Raw genomic sequence first — 22,411 nt, forward strand, 5'->3', positions numbered from 1 at the left:
AATAACCCTAACTGCTGCGAGAGCAGCGGATGAAAGGAACTGAAGCAGTAGCCCCACCGACTGGCTATATGTACTCTAGGGGAGAGTGGGCGAGGCTATCACTTAAAAGTGTCTAATTGGTTTTCTAGAAGATTCTGAACTTGGTGGTGGACGTTGCGCGTTTCTTGAGTTAAAGCATATTTTTGCACCAGAACTTTATGCTCCAAATGTTTCCTGTTCGAAAGGAAATGTGCGGCGCTAAGAGCCACAAACGAACCCACCGCCTTTCTTACCTTTAGGTCAGCTGAAAAAGGCGGCGAGCTGGCTGTTCAAGAATGCGGAGCCGCTGAAGCGCCTCCCGCCCGACCCAAACGCCCACGACTCCCTCGGCCCCTCCTCGGCCTTGCGCTGGGTCTCCGGCCTTGACATCAAAGCCGAAAGCATCTGCATCTGCTTCATCGACGACTGCATGGACTGCGACGTCCCTTTGGCGGAGTTAACATTTTCACGTAAATAAAAAATGTTTCTTCGCATTGCGCGGCCACGATGAGACCCAAAGACACACGTGTTTTGTGTGTTTTGCTTGTTGAAAGCGGCTTGACAGTAATTGAATTTTTTTCCTCCAATTTCCTGTGTTGACTTTCGTTACAGGTTTAAATTTCCTCCAGCATCTTAGGACGAGCCCCGAAGGCTATGCTCATTTCACTCTCTCCGGAGATTACTATAACCGTGAGCTTTCGGGTAAGAATATGCGGGTATCTAGGGAGATATTTGGAAGTACACACACAATTTCCTTCCACATTTTTATTTTATTTACTAGCGGTCCCCTGCCACGCGTTGCTGTGGCCCAGTCTGGTGATCTGGAAAAAATAGTAATGAGAAGGTGTTGCTTTCTAATCTATGTAATGTCTTGATGTTTGAGGGTAAACAGTATTTCTTGCTCTTCCTTTGTTGGTGTTGATGTGGAGAGTGTCTGGTCTTCCTACTCTGGAACAGGCAACATATCATTGTCCTTCTTTAGGGGTCCCTCTCCAATCTTTGATACTGCATCTGTCATATACACATATGTGTATGTGTGAATGGCTGGATGGCCCTTTGTCAGGAGGGCTTTGATTATGTTTTCTTGCCCTGGTGAAGGGAGTTGGACTGGATGGCCTTAAGGCAGCTGTTGCAACCCAGAGCAGTATACGAGACCATAAGATAACAATCCATCACACTTGACTGTGGGAAAAAACAATCCCTTTTTATTGATAAAAACGGTTACAAAATAGAGGAAAATGCAAAGTCAAAAAGCCACAGTAAAATTCAGCAGTCAGGAATATCCATGAATTAGGTCAAAATTCCAAAAGCAACACTGTAAAAACCTGGAACCTGTTAGCAATTCACTAATGGTACTTGGAACACTAGAAGCCTCTTGGGATGTAGGTCACAGGAAACAGGGAAATCTGCCAAGGTAATGCCTCAGTCTAAACGATGCCTGATCTAACGAGACAACCCGGCGAGAGGCACTTAAAACTGAAGAAACTATTTCGTGACACACCTCCAGGCTTTGAAGCCTGTGCTTCCCTTTCGCTTAATCTGCTTGACCTTCGCAGACTCTGCGATTCACTCCTGTTTGTCCAAATCTGTCCTTTTCCATCCTCATTAAGGAAGCCAGGTGTTAGCTCCTCTGGAGAGCTATCACCGCTTGGCTCTGAAACAGTTTCACTTTCCAAACCACTGACCTCAGAATCAGACTCAACATTTTCATTACCATCAGGGAAAAATACATGTCCAGTAGCATCAGGAAATACAATCAGAGAATCAGGTTCAGCAATCAGAGAATCAGGTTCAGATTCACACGCAGGCTGAACCCCAACAGCAGTATTTCTGAACCCCAACAGCAGTTTTTCTGAACCTGGAAAGTCAAGACCTCAGGGGGAGTCACCAGGGGGGTGTCAGAAGGGTCACCCAAGACCACCAGAAAACACAGTATTTTCTGTTGGTCATGGGGGTTCTGTGTGGGATGTTTGGCCCAATTCCATCATTGGTGGGGTTTGAGACACTCTTATTGTAGGTGAACTATAAATTCCAGTAACTACAACTCCCAAATGTTAAGGTCTATTTCCCCCAAACTCTGTCTGTGGTCACATTTGGGCATATTGAGTATTCCTGTCAAGTTTGGTCCAGATCCATCATTGTTTGATCCATCCAGTGTTCTCTGGATGGAGGTGAACTACAATTCCAAAACTCAATCTCAGTGCCCATCAAACTCTTCTAGTGTTTTCTGTTGGTCAGGGGAGTTCTGTGTGCCAAGTTTGGTTCAATTCCATCGTTGGTGGACTTCAGAATGCTCTTTGATTATAGGTGAACTATAAATCCCAGCAATTACAACTCCCAAATGATAAAATCATAATTTTTGAGTGATGGTCACTCCTTGTGTTATGAGACGTTTTGTTGCCAAATTTGGTGTGATTTCGTTCATTGGTTCTTTTGTTTTTAAGGTACTCATGACGCACAGAGCATTTTTATATATATAGATTTACTATATTTCTATACTGCCGTTCTCAGCCCGAGGGTGACTCAGGGTGGTTTACATTCCTCTTTCCCTTTGTTCATGTCCTGGTACCATCTTACCATCTTACCAGACCCTTCAGTTTGAATTCTCTAATGGTAATAGAAAAGAGAATATTCGCATTTACTAGATTGGGAACCCAGTGGTGGCCGGGTTATTTGAGAAAGGCATTGTTTGTCTGTGCTCCAAGTTTAGTCTAGACCCCTCAGGAAGTGAGTAAAGGTACTGAAAGTCCCATCATCCACTGTCCATCCTCCCCCAAACTGCAACAGGATGTAAAGTGGGTCATGGGGAGGGTCTGTGTGCCAAGTTTTGTCCTGATCTGTCATTGGTTGGGGCCACAGTGATCTGTGGGAGCCGAAGCGTTTGAAAGTACTGCAAATCCCATCATCCATCGTCCATCCTCCCCCAAACCGCACCAGGATGTAAAGGGGGTCGTGGGGATTATGTATGCCAAGTTTGGTCCAGGTCCGCCACCCGTGCTGGTTGCAGCGGCCTGTGGAAGTGGGAGTAAACCAGAAAACTGCCACATATACCACCACGTACAAAGATACATACATACAAACATACATGCATTCACTCTCTCTATATCTATCTATCTATTGATCAATTATCAAACCCTCTAGACCCCTACCAGTCTTAATTTTGGTATGGCCCATTTTTTTTGTTGATCCACCCAACAGGGTGATTTGGCCAAATAAACCTATAGCACAATCTCCTCGCTCCTAGTGTCGATGAAGAAGATGATTCAATCAAGAAATCAAGAAGATTGTCTGATTCAATTCCTTGCCATTTCCCTTTCCCTTTTACTCCATCAATACTCTCCCAGTTCTCCTTCAGATGTCCATTTGTATATTTCATTCTTCTTTCAGTGGAGATGTAGTCACAGCTTAGCTATATACTCCAAACTTGGAGCATATTTACCGAATAGTATGCTCCAAGTTTGGAGTATATAGCTAAGCTGTGTCTTAAGTTTTGGTGTGGCATTTTTCTTTTGTTGCTCCACCGAGCAGGGTGACTTGGTCAAATAAACCTATCGAACAACCCCCTCGCTCCTAGTGTCCGATTGGTTAGAAACCCTAGAAGGTTTTTTTGGGCCAAAAAGAAAGAGGGACACAGTATTGGAGTAAATAAACACCCTCTGGGTAGGTACGTAAATTAGTTCCTTCTCTCGAATCCTCCCTATTCTGCGCATGGGACTGATTGTCTCAAGGCAAGCAGTGAGATCAAAACATAAACACAGCAGAGTCTTTATCTGTAGTTAGCAGATTTACAGCCTCTGACCTCGTTTGCTGCTCACTACTTTAATAAGCATACTTGAGCTGTGGCTTTCATCCAGACTTTTTAAGGAGTTGCCTATGTACAACTATATACTAGAGGTGTGCATCTTGCTTGACTCAGATATTGTGTAGTTTTTATAGTCTCAAATTTTTCACTAACTATACTTTGGAAACACTTTAGAAATGAAACACCGTTGACCCCCAGTTTTGTAACCATTTTTAATGGATCGCATATCCCTACTGTTTACCCTCAGGTCTGCTATGAGTATATGCTGAGATATACTCACAGCAACACAACAACAAACGACCATGGCAAGACGCGTGCACATGGCAAAGGCTCCACATTGCAAGAAGATCCGCAAATGCCTGCCACTCACTTTTATACCCATAGAAAGTAGGGCTGGGTGGTTTCGTTTCATTAATTCGTAATTCGTTAAAAATTCGTTATTTTTTTTATAACGAAGCGATAACGAACCATTCTAGAGCAACTTAAAAACGAAACAAATTTTTAAATTCTTTTCGTAAATGCTTCGGATTTGTTATGTATTCGTTTCGTTATCGGTTTGAGGTCGTTTCGTTATTATTTCCGCATGTCTGGGGCAAGTTTTATACTTGTTTTTTGTTTAATTAGTGAAAAAAAATTATAATATCACACCAACAGTCAACAACAGAGGGAGAGGGAAGCTTCAGAAGTTCCCCCTGTCCCATTTGGAGGTTTTTTAGCGTATTGCGCGGTCGCGTCCGCCATTAACGAATCGATTCGTTATTGTTTCGTATTTGTTTCGTTAATGTTTCGTAATTTTTTAAACATTTACGAAATTTCGTAAATATCGAACTTTTTAAAAGAAAAATTTCGGAATTCTTTTAAATATCGAAACACAAAAACCCCCAAAAAACGAATCGATTTTAGAAACAAAATTTTCCGTTGTTACCTAGGCCTAATAGAAAGCACAGAAAATGATACCGTTCTCATCATGTCTGTCACATGGTCAGTCACATGCCTGTCAGCTGTCCGTCTAGTTCAGGCATGTTAGGAATTGTGAGAATTGAAGTCCAAAACACCTGGAGGATCGAAGTTTGCTCATGCCTGCTCTAGATCCATGTCTAGAGCAGGTGGAATATCACCTGTGGAATGTCCTGTGACCACATGTCCATTAGAACTGTATTTCTTCATGCCATAATACACAATGGCATTAACAGACAATGCCATAATATTATCTACCTAACACAGGATCCCAGCACAGTGTCCATGTTTGAACCAGGGTTGATTGATGCCCGTGCTCTTCTTCCTGCCTCAGGTTGGGAGCCATTCATCGAGCCTTGGCCGTGTTCGGTGTCCTGGCAGCAGCAGTCGGCCAGCCGCCTTCACCCTCCGCGGCTGAAGGTGGAGGTGAAAGCCAAGCATCGGCTGGACATCAATGTCACGTCCGTGTTACTCGGTGGGTCGGATGCCTGAGAAAGTACTAAATGTTCCTGGAAAGAATTAATTAGTGGAGTTCTGCAAAAAGAGTGTTCAGTCCTGGGCCTAGTTCTGTTCAGAGTTTCACATTGTGTTATATGGTGTAATCCAAAATCATGGGAGTTGTCGTCAATACCACCTGGGGACCCAAACTGGGAAAAAATTAAAGAGTACTGACCACTATGTAAAAAGACCATAGTTAGCCTTCTGTCTCCATGGATTCTCCATTCATGGAGTCAACGGCCCTTTATTTTATTTATTTATTTATTTATTTACAACATTTATATGCTGCCCTTCTCACCCCGAAGGGGACTCAGAGCGGCTTACAAGTAAAAAGTAAATACAAAATATTATTATCATAGCACAATATTAATATATTACTTTGTAGTATAACATTATACTGTAATATTATTAGTAATATTACATTTAATATAAAATATATAATTATAATATATTAGTAGTATTATATTGTATTACATTATAATATCAATTTTGAAAGCCTACCCGACGAAATCATGTTAGTGTTAGGGTTAGAGTGAGGTTTAACCCTAGCCCTAACCCTCACCCTAACATGATTTTTGTTCCTGGGTTAACAACGTCACTTCCTAATTGATCTATCATAAAAGCATAGAAAATCAGCACTTTCCCATCGTGGTCCCTGTGAATCGCACATATGGTATTTCCTTTGCCTGCGCAGTCAGTTCGGAATCTTCTAGAAAACCTATTAGACACTTTTAAGTGGTAGCCTCGCCCACTCTCCCCTTGAGAGTATATATAGCTAGTGGGTGGGGCTACTGCTTCAGTTCCTTTCATCTGCCGCTGTAGTGAAATTGCTACTCTATGTTAAATTTTTGGTGTATAGCTCTTTGTTTACATGTGGCAGATAGGGAAGAATAGGCACAGACAGGGTAGCAACAGCAGAGATAGGAGTCATTTGCATATGTGAAGCCGATTGGTCATATGCAGATTAGCGTAGTCCCAGGATTTGAAAAGGCTGCTAGGCCAAAATGACAGTTGGGGAGAGCAGAGCTGAACATTCCATAGGGGCGGAGCCAAGGTTTTGAAAGAGGCAGTTAGAGTGAGAGAGTTTGAAAATGACAGGAATCTGTGTGTGAAAAGGATAGTTGGGTTTTTTTGAGTGCCTGTTAGAAATAAGCAGTTATGAAGATGTGTTAAAGACTTCTAATATAGAGAAGCAGTTAAATAGAGCTCGAGTTTCAAGGAATATAAAGAAAGCCAGTGTTGTTTTAGTCAGAATATAATTCAGCCAAGAGTGTGTAAAGCAAGTAACATGTTTGTGAATGTGAAACATTGAAAGTCTATTCAGAAAAGTAAACCAAGTAAATGATACTGATTGTAAGCCTCAAGATTGCAACAAAACCCCAATGTAACCACAAGCGTTGGAGCCAGAAGTTATAAATAAACGGTGTTACTTCGTTATACACAAGAGTGTCTCATTGCCTGTGAATAAAAATACGAAGGTTTAACAGCACGCAGGAAGTCCCAGCCAATATAAAAGAAGAAACTGAATCAGTATAAGAGCAAAGAGGTTTTTGTATTGTCGAAGGCTTTCATGGCTGGAATCACTCAGTTCTTGTGGTTTTTTTTGGGCTATATGGCCATGTTCTAGAAGCATTTCTCCTGACGTTTCGCCTGCATCTATGGCAAGCTTCCTCAGAGGTGAGGAAGCTTGTCTTTCCCCCTTGCCTCAGCCGCTCTCGCAGCAGTTAGGATTATTATATTATCATATTAATTTAATATCATATTATTATTCTTGTATTATAGCATTATAATTACATTATTATCAATATAAATAAAAATGTAATGTTTTTTTGTTTGTGGGATTAACATAACTCAAAAACCACTGGACGAAATGACCATTTCTTAAAAGGAATACCGGAAGCAGATTGTTTTCTTTCTTGACACCATCCATTCAATCTCATGACTCTGGATCTCTTGTGTTTCCTTTCTCCAGAACTGTATACCAGCACAAAGCAGTCCTGGATGGAGGATTACTGCAAGCACGAGAATGCGACGGAGGAAACCGAGTCGGAGGAATGGATGGGCTCTTCCGTCGATCCGCCTTCCTTTGGACAAAGTAGGAGTTTTGCTTTTAGGCCGACATCCTCCCTTTTGTGATATTGGCTAGCATACCATCCTTTCAGTAGAAGGTTCAGGGCCCCCGTTACTAATGGTTTTCCTCCCGTGTAGAACATAGTAGGTTTGGAAATAGTTCGCAAAACTTTATTTTATTTAGAGATGGGAAGGCGTGGAAAAAAACTGGAAAACCCCATATTTTTTTTCCGGAGCACAGTTTAGGAACTGCTATTTTCAGCCATGGAATTATTTTGGGGTTAATTGTGTTTCAAAGTGGAAAAATTACACGCCATTGTCTGCCCCTCATGTCATCACCATTGTGAAAAATCCTTACAATCCCAAATGCTTCTCTTTACCCCAATATTGAACCCAAACTCCATGCTTTCCTCTCCCGTGTCACCTTTGAAACTCTGGTGTTGGATGCTCCTTCTTTGGAGAGAAACTAGATGTCCATCCATTGGTTGGTGCTTTGACTGCATGAAAGAAGGGGTTTGGACTAGATAGCCTTTGTGGACCACTTCCGACTCTAGGATTCTATTATTCTTTCCTAGTTGAGCTTTACCTCTCCTTCGATAATGACTTCCTCCAAAACAAATTCAGTGAAGCAAAGCTCAACATGCTTATAACATTTCCCTCAGCCAATATTCCGGTCTTGCTTCCGGGTGATATCCCAGTACAGTGTTCCCTCGCTATTTTGCGGTTTTCTTATTATAGACTTGCTATTTCGCGGGTTTCGATGAGGAGGAAGGAAGAGGAGGAGGGGAGGGGGAGCAAAGTGCTAACGCTTACCCTGGGGCTTGTCTCTGGACTCATCGGCGGCAGCCTCCTGCTCACCACCTCTGCTGCTCCCCACTCCTTACTCGGAGGCCTCAGCCCAGCCTGGCAGCGCCATCAACGGCGTCCCAGGGGCCTCTGAGGCCGGGTGCAGTGGAGGCAAGGAGGAGGAGGGCATTGCGAAGTAGGGACAGTCCAACCACTCGACGGCGGCCTCCTCCTCTCCGTCTCCGCTGCTCTTTGCTCCTTCCTCAGAGGCCTCAGCCCAGCCTGGCAGTGCCATCAAGGGCGTCCAAGGGGCCTCTGAGGCCAGATGCAGCGGAGGCAGTGAGGAGAAGGGCACTGCGAAGTAGGGACACTCCAACCACTCAGCGGCAGCCTCCTCACCACCTCCGCTGCTCCCCGCTCCTTCCTTGGAGGTCTCAGCCCAGCCTGGCAGCACCATCAATGGCATCCCAGGGGCCTCTGAGGCCGGCGAGGAGGAGGAGGGCACTGCGAAGTAGGGACACTCCAACCACTCGGCGGCCTCCTCCTCACTGCCTCCACTGCTCTCCGCTCGTTACTCGGAGGCCTCAGCCCAGCCTGGTAGTGCCATCAACGACGTCCCAGGGGCCTCTGAGGCCGGGTGCAGCGGAGGTGAGGAGGAGGAGGGCATTGCGAAGTAGGGACACTCCAACCATTCAGTGGCGGCCTCCTCCTCACCGCCTCCGCTGCTCTTCGCTCCTTCCTCGGAGGCCTCAGCCCAGCCTGGCAGTGCCATCAACAACGTCCCAAAGGCCTCTGAGGCCGGGTGCAGCGGAGGCGAGGAGGAGGAGGGCGCTGCGAAGTAGAGACACTCTGACCACTCGGTGAAAGCCTCCACCTCCTCGCTGCCTCTGCTGCTCCCGGCCTCGTAAGCGCTTGGGCTCCGGTGATGGCAGTGCCAGGCTGGGCTGAGACTTCAGACCAGGCCTCAGCCCAGCCTGGCAGAACCATCAATGGCGCCCAAGGAGCCTCTGACTCTGGGAGTAGTGGAGGGCGAGGAGTGGGCGGAGTATTCCTCCTTCACAGCACCCTCCTCCTCCTCGCCGCCTCCGCTGCTCCCGGCCTCAGACGACCCTTGGATGCCGTTGATGGTGCTGCCGGCTGGGGTGAAGCCTCCGAGGAAGGAGCAGGGAGCAACAGAGGCGGTGAGGAAGAGGAGGCCACCGCCGATGAGCCCGGAGACAAGCCCTAGGGTAAGGTCCAGCACCTGGCTCCCCCTCCCCTCCTCCTCTTTCCCTACTTTACGGATTTTCACTTATTGTGGGTGGTCCTGGAATGGAACACCCACGGTAAGTGAGGGAACACTATCTGGTGGTGTGTCCTCTATGCTTCCTGGTGTTTTTGTATGCAGAATAATCATAATAGATGGCCTTTGGGGGCCCCATCCGACTCTAAAATTCTACGATTCCTTCCGAGTCGAGCTTTGCCTCTACTACTACTATATGAGTTTCTCCAAAAAAACAAACCTCGATACGCTTCCTGTAACTTTCCCTCCGCCAGTATCCCGGTCTTGCTTCCCGCAAATATCTCAGTATTGCTTGGGGGAGCCTCTGTCGCTGCTGCTGGTGTATCCTTTAAGCTTGCTGGTGTTTTTGTACGCACAATAGTAGTAGTAATAATAATAATAATAATAATAATAATCTTGCCTGTATCAATTTGCCTTTCCTTCCCATCCTTCCTTCCTTCTTTCCTCGCTAACGGTGTCTTTCCTGTCCGCCAGGCCTTCCTCTTGTCTACCTTAGAACTAGGAGCACAGCCAGTCTGACTAACCTAGAGCACCAGATGTATGCTAGAGGTACTGTATTTGCAGAACTGAGATAACGTTGCCGTTTTCCCAGAAATCCCTTGTGCCGCTAGTTTGCTTCAAGTCGTTTTACGACTTCTTTGCATGGCACTTCGGGGGCATTGATTCTGGAGGGAGATTCTCCTAAAAGTTTGTGTTTTTTTGTGGGAGGGACATCCTACTATAGTTTCGCAGTGACTATTCCCCATTGTGGTCCCTGTGTATCACACATATGGCATTTCCTGTGCCTGCGCAGACAATTCGGAATCTTCCAGAAAACATATTAGACACTTTTAGGCGGTAGCCCCGCCCACTCTCCCCTCCGCGGAAACACCCTTTCAACCCATTCCAACATTCAGCACTGAAATGGGTTTGTTCCATAGCGTAATATATGACAGATTGTATGTGATTTGAGTTCCTACATGGCAGAAGTGGGGTTGGACTGGATAGGCCCTTGTGGTCTCTTCCAGCTTTGTGATTCATTGAGTCTGTACAGTGTTCCCTCGCTACTTCGCGGTTCGCTTTACGCAGACTCATTTCGCGATTTTTTAAATTAATCTATATAAATAAAAATGTAATGTTCGTTTGTGGGGTTAATAGAACTCAAAAACCACTGGACGAATTGACACCAAATTTGGACACAAGACACCTAACAACCCAATGTATGTCCGTCACTAAAAAAAATTGATTTTGTCATTTGGGAGTTGTAGTTCACCTACAATCAAAGAGCATTCTGAACCCCACCAATGATGGAATTGAACCAAACTTGCCACACAGTTCTCCCATGACCAACAGAAAATACTGGAAGGGTTTGGTGGGCAGTGTCCTTTGGTTTTTGGAGTTGTAGTTCACCTACATCCAGAGATCACTGTGGACTCAAGCAATGATGGATCTGGACCAAACTCTATACAAATACTCAATATGCCCATATGTGAATACTGGTGGAGTTTGGGGAAAATAGAATCTTGACATTTGGGAGTTGTAGTTCCTGGGATTTATAGTTCACCTACAATCACAGAGTATTCTGAACCCCCCCCCCCCCATGATAGAATTGGACCAAACCTCCCACACAGAACTCCCATGAAGGCCACAGCAACACGTGGCAGGGGACGGCTAGTATTAATATAAAATATTTACATTGCAATGAGTCTCAGTAAGGGGGGCTGGTGTTGCGGGCCGGGACTCTGACAGCTCTGCTTGCCCTCCCGCAACTTGGCCTCCACGGACCCCAGCAGATTGGCAGCCTGAGGCATGGCGGGGCAATTCTACATTTTATCCAGGGCACGAAGAAATTTACAAACTAGGTTGTTGTAGGTTTTTTGGTCTTTTCACCCAACTCCTTATCTAATGTTGCAGTTTCTGGCTCCCCGACCAACCTTGAAGCCAGCATATAGCAAAGGGTGTGCAATATGGCCATGTTCTAGAAGCATTCTCTCCTGACATTTCGCCTGCATCTATGGCAAGCATCCTCAGAGGTTGTGAGTGTTGTGCAGCAGCGGATTTTACCCAGTGCCCAAAGTCCAAATGCAATAGACTCACAGACAAGAGGAAAAACATAGAGAAACATAGAACAAGGCATCTTCATCTTAAATCAAATGAGAGAGCAAAACATAAACCTTGAGTAAATAGCTATTCCACCATAGCCTCCTTCAGAGTAGCTTCTCCATGCTGCTCTCCAGAGCAAAGCCTTTGAGCCTAGATCTCCTCAGAGAAAACGCTCTCCAGAAGCTCTCGTAAAGCTCTCCTGAACTGAATTAAAAACTCATACAGTTATACACCATCGGGTATGGCCCAGGCTTGCTGGTTGACCTACATTACCCGCTGCACAAGATAATTATGGCATCTTCGGAGTATGTGAGACGTCACAACCTCTGAGGATGTTTCTCTTAGATACAGGCAAAATGTCATGAGAGAATGCTTCTGGAACATGGCCATACAACCTGTAAAAATTACAGCAACCCAGTGATTTCGGCCATTTTTTTTGTATCGGGAGCGACTTGAGAAACTGCAAGTCACCTCTGGTGTGAGAGAATTCGCCTTTCTGCGAGGACATTACCCATGGGGCGCCAGGACGTTTTTGATGTTTTTACTGTCCTTGTGGGAGGCTTCACTCATGTCCCCGCATGGAGAGCTGGAGCTGACAGAGGGAGCTCATCCGTGCTTTCCCCAAATTTGAACCTGTGACCTGTCGGTTTTCGGTCCTGCTGGATTTTATGGATTTTATGACCTGCAAGGGTGTGATAGGTCCTTGAAGGGAAAAATACTGAGGGCTCAGCAGGAAGGGAGAGCAGCACATTCTCAAAAAGGACTGACTGTAAAACCAGACGATACGTCTCAGCTTCGTGGCATTTATTCCCCTCGCCACCCGATGGCTTTGCTCTGCAAATTAAGCAATTGCATTTAATCTCCTCGCCTCTAGTGTCTGATTTTGAGGGGGTTTTTTTTGGGGGGGGGGAAGCACTGATGAGCCTCAACGTTTTCCTCTGGGTCCTTTGCAGCAGAAATGAAGACCCCCAAACGCAGGCAGCCCTTTGTGCCCTTTGCGCTGCGCAACCACACCGGATGCACCTTGTGGTTCGCCACCTTGACGACAACCCCGACCCGGTAAGGAAATTGGATCGCAGGAAGGACGGGAAAGTGAAAATCTTGTCAGGTAGAAAAAAATGCCATATTATTAGATCGGAATGCATTGCATGTACCTCCATTGTGTGGGAAAATACCGTTCTAATGGACATGTGGTCCTTCAGATCGGAATGCATTGCATGTACCTCCATTGTGTGGGAAAATACCGTTCTAATGGACATGTGGTCCTTCAGTTTGAGAGTTCACCTCCATCCAGAGACCACTGAGGACTCAAACAATGATGGATCTGGACCAAAATTTGAAACGATGCCTGTTGTAGCCACAGATGCAGGCCAAATGTCAGGAGGAGAAAATGTTGCCAGAACACGGCCCGGAGGCCTCCTGTGTCCGGGTGGTTGATTCTAGAGCTTTTCAATACCGGTAGCCAAATTTTGTGATAGTTCCGATGTGACCCTTGCTTTCAGGGCGGCACTCTCTCACAGCGGGAGCCCCGGCGTGATCCCCGAAGGGAACGGGACCTTCCTGGAAGGCATGCACAGAGTCAGCGAGTGGCGCGAAGTCCTTCCTGGGGAAGAGATCCCGTTCGCATTCGAAGCCAAAGGGAAACTCAGGCACAGGTGAGGATGAAGTGGGTCGGGGAAGGAATGGAGGGAGAAGAGAAGAAAGCAAATGGAGGATAAAAGGAAGAGAAAGGAAAGGGGAAAGAAGAGAGGGGAGAAGAAAGAAAAAGAAGGAAGGAAAGAAAGAGTAGGAAGGAAGGAATGGAGGGGAGGAATAGAAAGCAAAGGGAGGAATAAAGGAAAGGAAGGATGAAAGGAAGAGAAGAAAGCAAAGGGAGGATGAAAGGAAGAGAAAGGAAAGGGGAAAGAAGAGAGGAGAAGAAAGAAAAGGAAGGAAAGAAAGAAAGAAGAAAGGAAGGAATGGAGGGAGAGGAGTAGAAAGCAAAGGGAGGAATAAAGGAAAGGAAGGATAAAAGGAAGAGAAGAAAGCAAAGGGAGGATGAAAGGAAGAGAAAGGAAAGGGGAAAGAAGAGAGGAGAAGAAAGAAAAGGAAGGAAAGAAAGAAAGAAGAAAGGAAGGAATGGAGGGAGAGGAGTAGAAAGCAAAGGGAGGATGAAAGAAGGGATAGAAGGAAGCAAGAGAAAGGAAAGCAGAAAGAAGGGAGGGGAGAAAAAAGCCAAAGGAGGAAAGAAGGATGGAAGGGAGGAAAGAAAGACAAAAGAAAGGAGAAAGAAAAGAAGAAAGGAAGAAGAAAGCAAAGGGAGAAAGAAAGAAAAGATAGAAGGAAGCAAGAAAAAGGAAAGGAGAAAGAAGGGAGGGGAGAAAAAAAACCAAAGGGGGAAGAAAGGATGGAAAGGAGGAAAGAAAGAGAAGAGAAATGAGACGGAAAAGGAGAGGAGAATAAAGCAAAAGGAGGAAGAAAGGAAAGATGGAAGAAAAAGTAAGGAAAGGAAAAAGACAGGAGGGGAGGGGAGAAGAAAGAAAATGGAGAAAAAAAGGGAAGGATGGAAAGAAGGAGAAGAAGGGAAAGAAGGGAGGGAAGGTAGAAGAAAGAAAAAGGAAGAAAGAAAGAAAGAAAGAAAGGAAAGGAGAAAGAAGGGAGGGGAGAAGAAAGCCAAAGGAAGGATGGAGGGAAAGAGGAGAAAGAAAAGGAGAAAAGTTATGTATTATTATTACACGGGGAGGGCAGGAAAATTACAAAATTACAGATGTTAATTGGACTGTTTTCAATGTACAATCTGACAGGCACACACACGATCTCCGCATTCACCAACTACAGGTGAGGGTCAATGGGTGGGAGCAAGTGAGTCCCGTGTCGGTGGACAAAGTTGGGATCTTCTTCCGGTACGCGGCTCCAGACAAGAGCACCTCTTCCTCTACAGTAAGTTTATTTATTTACATTATTATTATTATTATTATTATTATTATTATTATTATTATTATTATTATGTATGCCAGGGACACTTTTCCTCTTTTCCATTCACAATGGAAAAATTCACAATGGAAAAAAAAATGGAGGAAGACTGCCTTTTCTAGATGTCCTAGTTATCCGCAAACCAGATCAACAATTGGGTCACACCGTCTACAGAAAACCCACACACACAGATAGATATCTACATCAAAACTCCAACCATCACCCAAGTCAGAAAAGAAGCCCCATGAAAGCCTTGGCAGACCGTGCAAAAAGAATCTGCGAAGCCCACCTCCTCCAAGATGAACTGAACCACCCAATCTGAGCTCTCCAGGCCAATGGACACTCCACCTCAGACATCAGAAGAGCTGCAAGACCAAGAAGAAGCCACGAGAGTCAAGATGAAGATCCACCCAGAGGAAAAGTGTTCCTGCCATACATCAAGGGAACCACTGACCGCATAGGGAAGCTGATGAGGAAACACAACATACAAACCACCTACAAACCCACCAAGAAAATCCAACAAATGCTACGTTCAGCAAAGGACAAGAGGGATCCTCTCACCTCTGCAGGAGTCTACCGTATACCATGCAGCTGTGGACAAGTCTACAGAGGGACCACCAAACGCAGCATTGCCCAGACACGCATCAAGGAACATGAAAGGCACTGCAGGCTACTTCAACCAGAGAAGTCAGCCATAGCAGAGCACCTGATGAACCAGCCTGGACACAGCATTTTATTTGAGAACACAGAAATGCTAGACCACACCAGCAACCACCATGCCAGACTACACAGAGAAGCCATTGAAATCCACAAGCATGTGGACAATTTCAACAGAAAGGAAGAGACCATGAAAATGAACAAAATCTGGCTACCAGTATTAAAAAAACTCTAAAATTACAACAGCAAAACAGCAGAGAGGAAACAACCAGGCACAATCATTCACCTCTCAACAGAAGATTTTCCCAGGCTCAGCCAGGTCTTCAAATGCTAATGAAGGTGGTCAGTTGAAACATTCACACCTAGCTCTAGCAGAGAAGAGCTCTTTGCCCCACCCCAGCCATTCCACAGATATATAAACCCATTGTCCTATTTCCAACAGACCTCACTACCTCTGAGGATGCTTGCCATAGATGCAGGCGAAACGTCAGGAGAAATGCCTCTAGAACATGGCCCTATAGCCCGAAAAAACCCACAAGAACCTAGATATTGAAATAGATAGATATTAAGATAGATAGAGAGAGAGAGAGATACATATTGAAATAGATAGATATTGAGATAGAGAGAGAGAAATAGATATTGAAATATATAGATATTGAGATAGATAGATAGATAGATAGATAGATAGATAGATAGATATTGAGATACTGAAATAGATATTGAGATAGATAGAGGAAATGCGAGAAAAATGCTGGTGATTTGATCAAGGAGGGAACGTGGAGCGGTAGCACATCCACATCCACACATAACCCGTGGCCAGAACCAAGCACAGCCTCCAAGATGCCAAAGATGGGAAAGCCAATCTATACCTCTATCTATGTACAGTTGTTTGTCTAGGCAGTGTATAACGGCATTGAAGGTTTGCAGTCTATGTGTTCTGTGATCCACTCAAAGTCCCCTCTGGCATAAGAAGGGCAAAATATAAATACTGTAATTAATGTAAATTAAAAATACTACGCAACGAGATTGAACAGACAGGTTTCCTAATTTTTAAAAAATATTTATTTCCTAGATCGGCAGCCCAGTGAACAGAACAAACATCATCCATCCCCATGTTTACGTGAGTGACACTTCTCCTTCCTCATATTCATGTTACGGCCAACATAGATTGAGATGCTATTCGTAAAATCATGTAGAAAGGCATTTGCCCCGTTCCTCCTCCATCCTTTCAAATACATTATGGAACAAAAACTTATTGTTGATGTTACGGTCCAGGACCACCCGTGAAAAGTGAAAATGCGTGAAGTAGGGATGCTATATTTATTTTAATATTTATACATTATTTTAGTAGTTACACACTATTTTAAGTCTTTATAAACCCTCCCCATACACTACATAACCCTCCTTGACTGTGTTGTTTACGTAATCCTCGGCTCCGGCTTTATCCACAGAGGTAGCCTCTCCATACAGACAAACGCTCTTAAGACCATATTGAAAAACAGTGAAAAACGAACCACTGTATTATATTTATATTTATTATATATATTATGTCATGTATATTTATTATAATTATATTGGTTTATATTATATATTTATTATATTTCATTATAATTTTAATATATTGCATCATAATTGCATTTTATTATAAATATATTATTATTATTATTATTATTATTATTATTATTATTATATATTACACTGGGTATGTCTCAGTAGGGATGGGAAGGCCTGGGGAGGAATATATATATATATATAATATTGTTTTATATTATAGATATATTTATTATATTTCATTATAATTTTAACATTATATTGCATTATAATTGCATTATATCATGTATATTTATTATTATTATTATTATTATTACATTGGTTTATATTATAAATATATTTATTACATTTCATTATAATTTTAACATTATATTGCATTATAATTGCATTTTATTATAAATATATTATTATTATTATTATTATTATTATTATCATTATTATTATATTACACTGGGTATGTCCTCAGTAGGGATGGGAAGGCCTGGGGAAGAAAAAAAACTTATATATATATTTGGATTCTTAAGTCCATATTGAAAAACAGCGAAACAGCGAGTCCGCGAAAAGCGAACCGCGAAGTAGTGAGGGACCACTGTATTATATTTATATTTATTATATTATATTATATCATGTATATTTATTATTATTATATTTATTTATATTATAGTTATATTTATTATATTTCATTTTAATGTTAATATATTGCATTATAATTGCATTTTATTATAAATATATTATTATTATTATTATTATTATTATTATTATTATTTTACACTGGGTATGTCCTTAGTAGGGATGGAAAGTCCTGGGGAGGAAAAAAAAACTTATATATATATTTGGATTCTTAAGTCCATATTGAAAAACCGCGAAACAGCGAGTCCGCGAAAAGCGAACCGCAAAGTAGCGAGGGACCACTGTATTATATTTGAAGACATGGATGTTTAAACAAGCATTCGGTTAATCCGTTGCAATGAATTATGATGACTAAAGGACTGGTAATCATGGACGATGAATTTGGATTGCGACTCCAGTTACGAGATGCATTGGATGGTTATTGGTGGCCCAATAATTTGTATTGTATATGTGTTTTATGCTTTTAAACTGAATATTGTTGTTTTTTAAGTGTTGTAAACCGCAATGAGTCGCCGATTTAGGCTGAGATATTAGCGGTATACAAGCGCATTAATAAATAAATAAATAAATTTATGCTTATTTATTATATCATGTATTTTATTATTACATCCGTTTATATTATAGTTATATTTATTATAATAGTTCATTCTAATTTTAATATTATATTGTATTATAATTGTATTTTATTATAATTATATAAGTATTATATATTACACTGGGTATGTTCTCAGTAGAGATGGGAAGGCCTGGGGAGGGGAAAACATACACACACACACACACACACACACATATATATATTTGGATTCTATTTAATTTTAATTTGAAAAATAATATTTTTACAGTTTTCTTCATTGCCTCCAGTTCGAGTGGTGTTTGCCGTCACCATGGAAGGCAGCGCCCGGAAGGTGATCACAGTGCGCTCGGCCCTGATTGTCAAGAACAAGCTGGATATCCCCATGGAGCTCCGGCTCGACAGCCCTTCCGCTCCCGATAGTAAGTGTGCGTCATTACACTATGCAGCACAAGGTTTTGTTCCTGGGTTATAAATGCCATTTCCTAATTGGTTGTCATAAAAACATGGAAAAAATCAATTGAAGTGCCAAAACTTTGTTTCAGCGGGAAGGACATCTTGCTAGAGCATATTATATTATATTATATTATATTATTGTATTATAATTATATTTATTATTATATGATATTATTATAATTTTATATTATCATCATCATCACTTTATTTCTTAATTAGTCGCTCTCCACCAAGGTGCTCCGAGCGACTTACAATTTAAAACAGTTTATACATTCAATATAAAACATTCAACATAAAACATTCAACATAAAAACATTCAGCAGTGACTATGGCAAAATTTGATCCGGTTACTTAAATGCACAACCAAACAGCCAAGTCTTGAGCGCCTTTGCAAAAGGTTGCAACTCCGACATGGCTCTAATATATGGAGGCAACGAGTTCCACAGAATTGGAGCATAGGTCGAAAAAGCTCTACGCCTTGTAGCTTCCAAATGTGCCTCCCTAGGGCCCGGTATGTATAGGAGATTTTCCTGGGTGGATCAAGGTGACCACTGATGGGGAAAAGGAATGGGGCGGACCCTAAGATAGAAAGGTCCTTGGCCATTTTGAGCTCTAAATGTCAGGATCAGGATCTTGGAAGAGATCTGATGTTCTACTGGTAGCCAATGCAGTTGTTGCAAAATCGGTGTAATATGGGATCTTATAGATGATCCCGCTAGCAGCCTGGCTGCCGCATTTTGGACCATTCGAATCTTCTGGATCGTTGACTTCGGAAGGCCGGCATATAAGGTGTTGCAATAGTCCAACCTCGTGGTGACTGTTGCGTGGATTACCGTTGCCAATGCTTCTACCGAAAGGTAGGATGCCAGTTTCCTTGCCTGGCGGAGATGAAAAAAGGCCTGCTTCCTTATGGCCGTGATCTGGGCCTCCATCGTCAGCAATGAATCCAACACAACCCCAAGGCTTTGAACAGTGGCAGACGGAACCAGAGCTTCCCCATTGAAATCAGGCAGGGACTGGGTTAATTCTGGTGTCTGGCCAGGCCAGAGGATCTCAGTTTTTGTAGGATTTTAGTCTGCTTGCTCGTAGCCAACTCATCACTGCTTCCAAACACAGCTTAAAGTATGTATTATTAGTATGTAATAATAATGGTGTTGGAGGAAAGTTCTGAGAGTGCCTTGGACTGCGAGAAGATCCAACCAGTCCATCCTCCAGGAAATAAAGCCCGACTGCTCACTGGAGGGAAAGATACTAGAGACAAAGCTGAAGTACTTTGGCCACATCATGAGGAGACAGCAAAGCCTAGAGAAGACAATTATGCTGGGGAAAGTGGAAGGCAAAAGGAAGAGGGGCCGACCAAGGGCAAGATGGATGGATGGCATCCTTGAAGTGACTGGACTGACCTTGAGGGAGCTGGGGGTGGTAACGGCCGACAGGGAGCTCTGGTGTAGGCTGGTCCATGAGGTCACGAAGAGTCGGAGACGACTGAACGAATGAACAACAACAATAATAATATATTACACTGTGTAACACACTACTTTGTTTCTGGGTTATAAGTGTCATTTCCTAATTGGGTCTGTGATAAAAACATGAAGGAAAAAGGAAGGAAGGAGAAGGAAGGAAGGAAGGAAGAGGGAAAGGAAGGGGGGATGAAGAAAGGAGGGAGGGAAGGAAATTAAGGGGAAGGGAATGAAGAAAGGGAAAGAAGTAGGAAAGGAAGGGAGGAAGGAAAGGAAAAAGGGACAGGAAGGAAGGGAAGGAGGGAAAGAAGGAAAGGAAGGAGAAGGAAGGAGAAGGAAGGAGCGAGGTACAGCTAGGTAGGAGGGGGGAACGAAAGGAAAAGGAAGAAAAGGAAAGAAAGGGAGGAAAGAAGGGAAGGGAGTGAGGGAGAGAAGGAGTGGAGTGTGGCAGAGGCTAGATGTTAATAGGAGAGAGAGAGAGAAGGGAGGGAGGGAGGGAGTTAAATGCTTTTTGTTTTCGTGGATTTTTTTGAGTGGAGAACATACATTGGGTTGTTAGGTGTGTCGTGTCCAAATTTGGTGCCAATTACCCCAGTGGTTTTTTAGTTCTGTGAATACGACAAACGAACATTACATTTTTATTTATATAGATATTATATTATGATATAATTACAATATGGGTATGTGCTCAGGAGAGATGAGAAGTCCTGGGAGGGAAAAGGGTCATGTCCAAAAGCAAAAGTATACTGGAAAAAAAAATCTATAAAATAACACAGGAAATACTAAATATGAAATTGCCATTCAATCCAGAGGTATTTTTGCTAGGAATATTTGATGCAGAAATGGAAAGAAATACAGATAAACTCCTCTTCTTACTGAACACAGCTGCAAGAATATGCTTCGCGAAACATTGGAAAAAAGAAGAAGTCCCAGAAACAAAAGACTGGATAGAAAAAATATTAGAGATCAGAAATATGGATAGATTAACATATTTGATATCTAAAAATAAAGAAACTGATTGGACAAAGGTGACAAATTATATTGACCAAACAAATAATAACACAGAGGACTAAGTAGAAGAGAAAATAGAAATGAAATTCAAGTCAATCTCTTGACCCACCGCCTTGCTGTTGCTGGAATCAGGGGGACAGCTTTAAACTGGCTGTCCTCCTTTCTTCACAACCGTGGACAGCGAGTGGAGAGGGGAGGCCTGGTCTCTGAGAGGTCCCCTCTCTCTTGTGGGGTTCCTCAGGGGGCCATTCTCTCCCCTCTGTTGTTTAACATCTATATGCGACCACTTGCTCAGCTGGTTCGAGGTTTTGGGCTTGAGTGGTATCAGTATGCCGATGACACTCAGCTGGTGCTGAAGATGGAAGGCCGACCGGACTCTGTACCCGATTGTTTCCATCAGTGCCTCGAGGCCGTGACTGGATGGCTGCGTGCCAGCAGGTTGAGGGTGAATCCAGCAAAGACGGAGATCCTATGGCTGGGTCGACCGGGCAGTGGGGATATCCAGCTGCCTACCCTGGATGGCGAGGCGCTACGCCCGTCATCATTGGTAAAGAGTCTGGGAGTCCTTTTGGACCCTCTGCTGACGATGGAGGCCCAGGTCTCCGCCGTGAGCAAAACCGCCTTCTTTCACCTGCGGCAGGCTAGACGGCTGGCCCCCTCCCTGTCCAGGGACGACCTAGCTACGGTGATCCAGGCCACGGTCATCTCAAGACTGGACTACTGTAACGCCCTCTACATTGGCCTCCCTCTGTCGGTGATTCGGAAGCTCAAGTTGGTACAAAACGCAGCTGCTCGGCTTCTTGCGGGAATTCTGATGAGATACAACATCACACCAATCTTACTACAGCTGCATTGGTTACCAATTGAGCACCGGATCATTTTCAAAGTGATGGGACTCACCTTGAAGGCCTTGCATGGTCTGGGGCCAATGTATCTGAGGGATCGTCTCACCCCCTACCAACCCCAGAGATCCCTCCGTTCTGAGGACCAAGATTTGTTGGAAATTCCCAGTGTCAAGACCTTGCGTCTAACAGCAACCAGACGCAGAGCCTTCACAGCAGTGGCGCCATCAGTCTGGAATGCTCTGCCACCCGAAGTCCGTGCCCTGCGGGACTTACCAGCTTTCCGCAGGGCATGTCAGACATACCTGTTCCGACAGGCTTTTAATGTTTGATACTGTTGTTTTTAAATTGTTTTAAATTGCTTTTAAACTTTGTTAGATTTTAGCTATTCTTGTAAGCCGCTCCGAGCCCCAGGGGAGTGGCCGCATAGAAGTTTAAATAATAATAATAATAATAATAATAATAATAATAATAATAAAAAATGAAGGACAGAAGAAGGAAAAGGAAAACCCACTTGGAAGACATGAAGGAAGTCAACGAGAGAGACATACAACATCTGTCTCCAATTTTTTTATTGGTTTTTAACCTTTATTCTTTTCTATGATCTATTACCTTTTCACCAGCTATTTTCTATTTTCTCTTTTCTCTTTCCTTCTCTTTTCTATCTTCTTCTGTTGCACTCTCCTCTTCTCCCCTCACCCCTTTTTTCCTCTCTCCTCTTTTTCTTTATTTCTTTCTCATATTCTATTTTCCTATGATATGCTTTGTAACATAAAGAAACCCTTA

The 22,411-nt window shown here is 43.4% G+C and overlaps 1 protein-coding gene across 8 annotated transcripts in view; it reads left to right on the plus strand.

Annotated features, from left to right (window-relative positions):
• The window catches only part of VPS13D (vacuolar protein sorting 13 homolog D), a 183,147-nt gene that overhangs the window by 77,678 nt on the left and 83,058 nt on the right, over window positions 1-22,411 (plus strand). For 3 of the 8 annotated variants that reach the window (XM_067472788.1, XM_067472783.1, XM_067472785.1), the window contains exons 36-45: window positions 279-488; window positions 631-720; window positions 5,112-5,252; window positions 7,248-7,370; window positions 9,888-9,962; window positions 12,449-12,554; window positions 12,998-13,150; window positions 14,279-14,414; window positions 16,177-16,224; window positions 18,128-18,278. In XM_067472788.1, the coding sequence (XP_067328889.1) occupies window positions 279-488; window positions 631-720; window positions 5,112-5,252; window positions 7,248-7,370; window positions 9,888-9,962; window positions 12,449-12,554; window positions 12,998-13,150; window positions 14,279-14,414; window positions 16,177-16,224; window positions 18,128-18,278 (1,233 nt within the window). The remainder of the gene's footprint in view (window positions 1-278; window positions 489-630; window positions 721-5,111; window positions 5,253-7,247; window positions 7,371-9,887; window positions 9,963-12,448; window positions 12,555-12,997; window positions 13,151-14,278; window positions 14,415-16,176; window positions 16,225-18,127; window positions 18,279-22,411) is intronic. The other 5 variants (XM_067472784.1, XM_067472790.1, XM_067472786.1 and 2 more) reach the window with 3 other exon arrangements.

The sequence above is a fragment of the Anolis sagrei genome, chromosome 13 (genome assembly GCF_037176765.1).
Source record: "Anolis sagrei isolate rAnoSag1 chromosome 13, rAnoSag1.mat, whole genome shotgun sequence".
NCBI lineage: Eukaryota > Metazoa > Chordata > Lepidosauria > Squamata > Dactyloidae > Anolis > Anolis sagrei.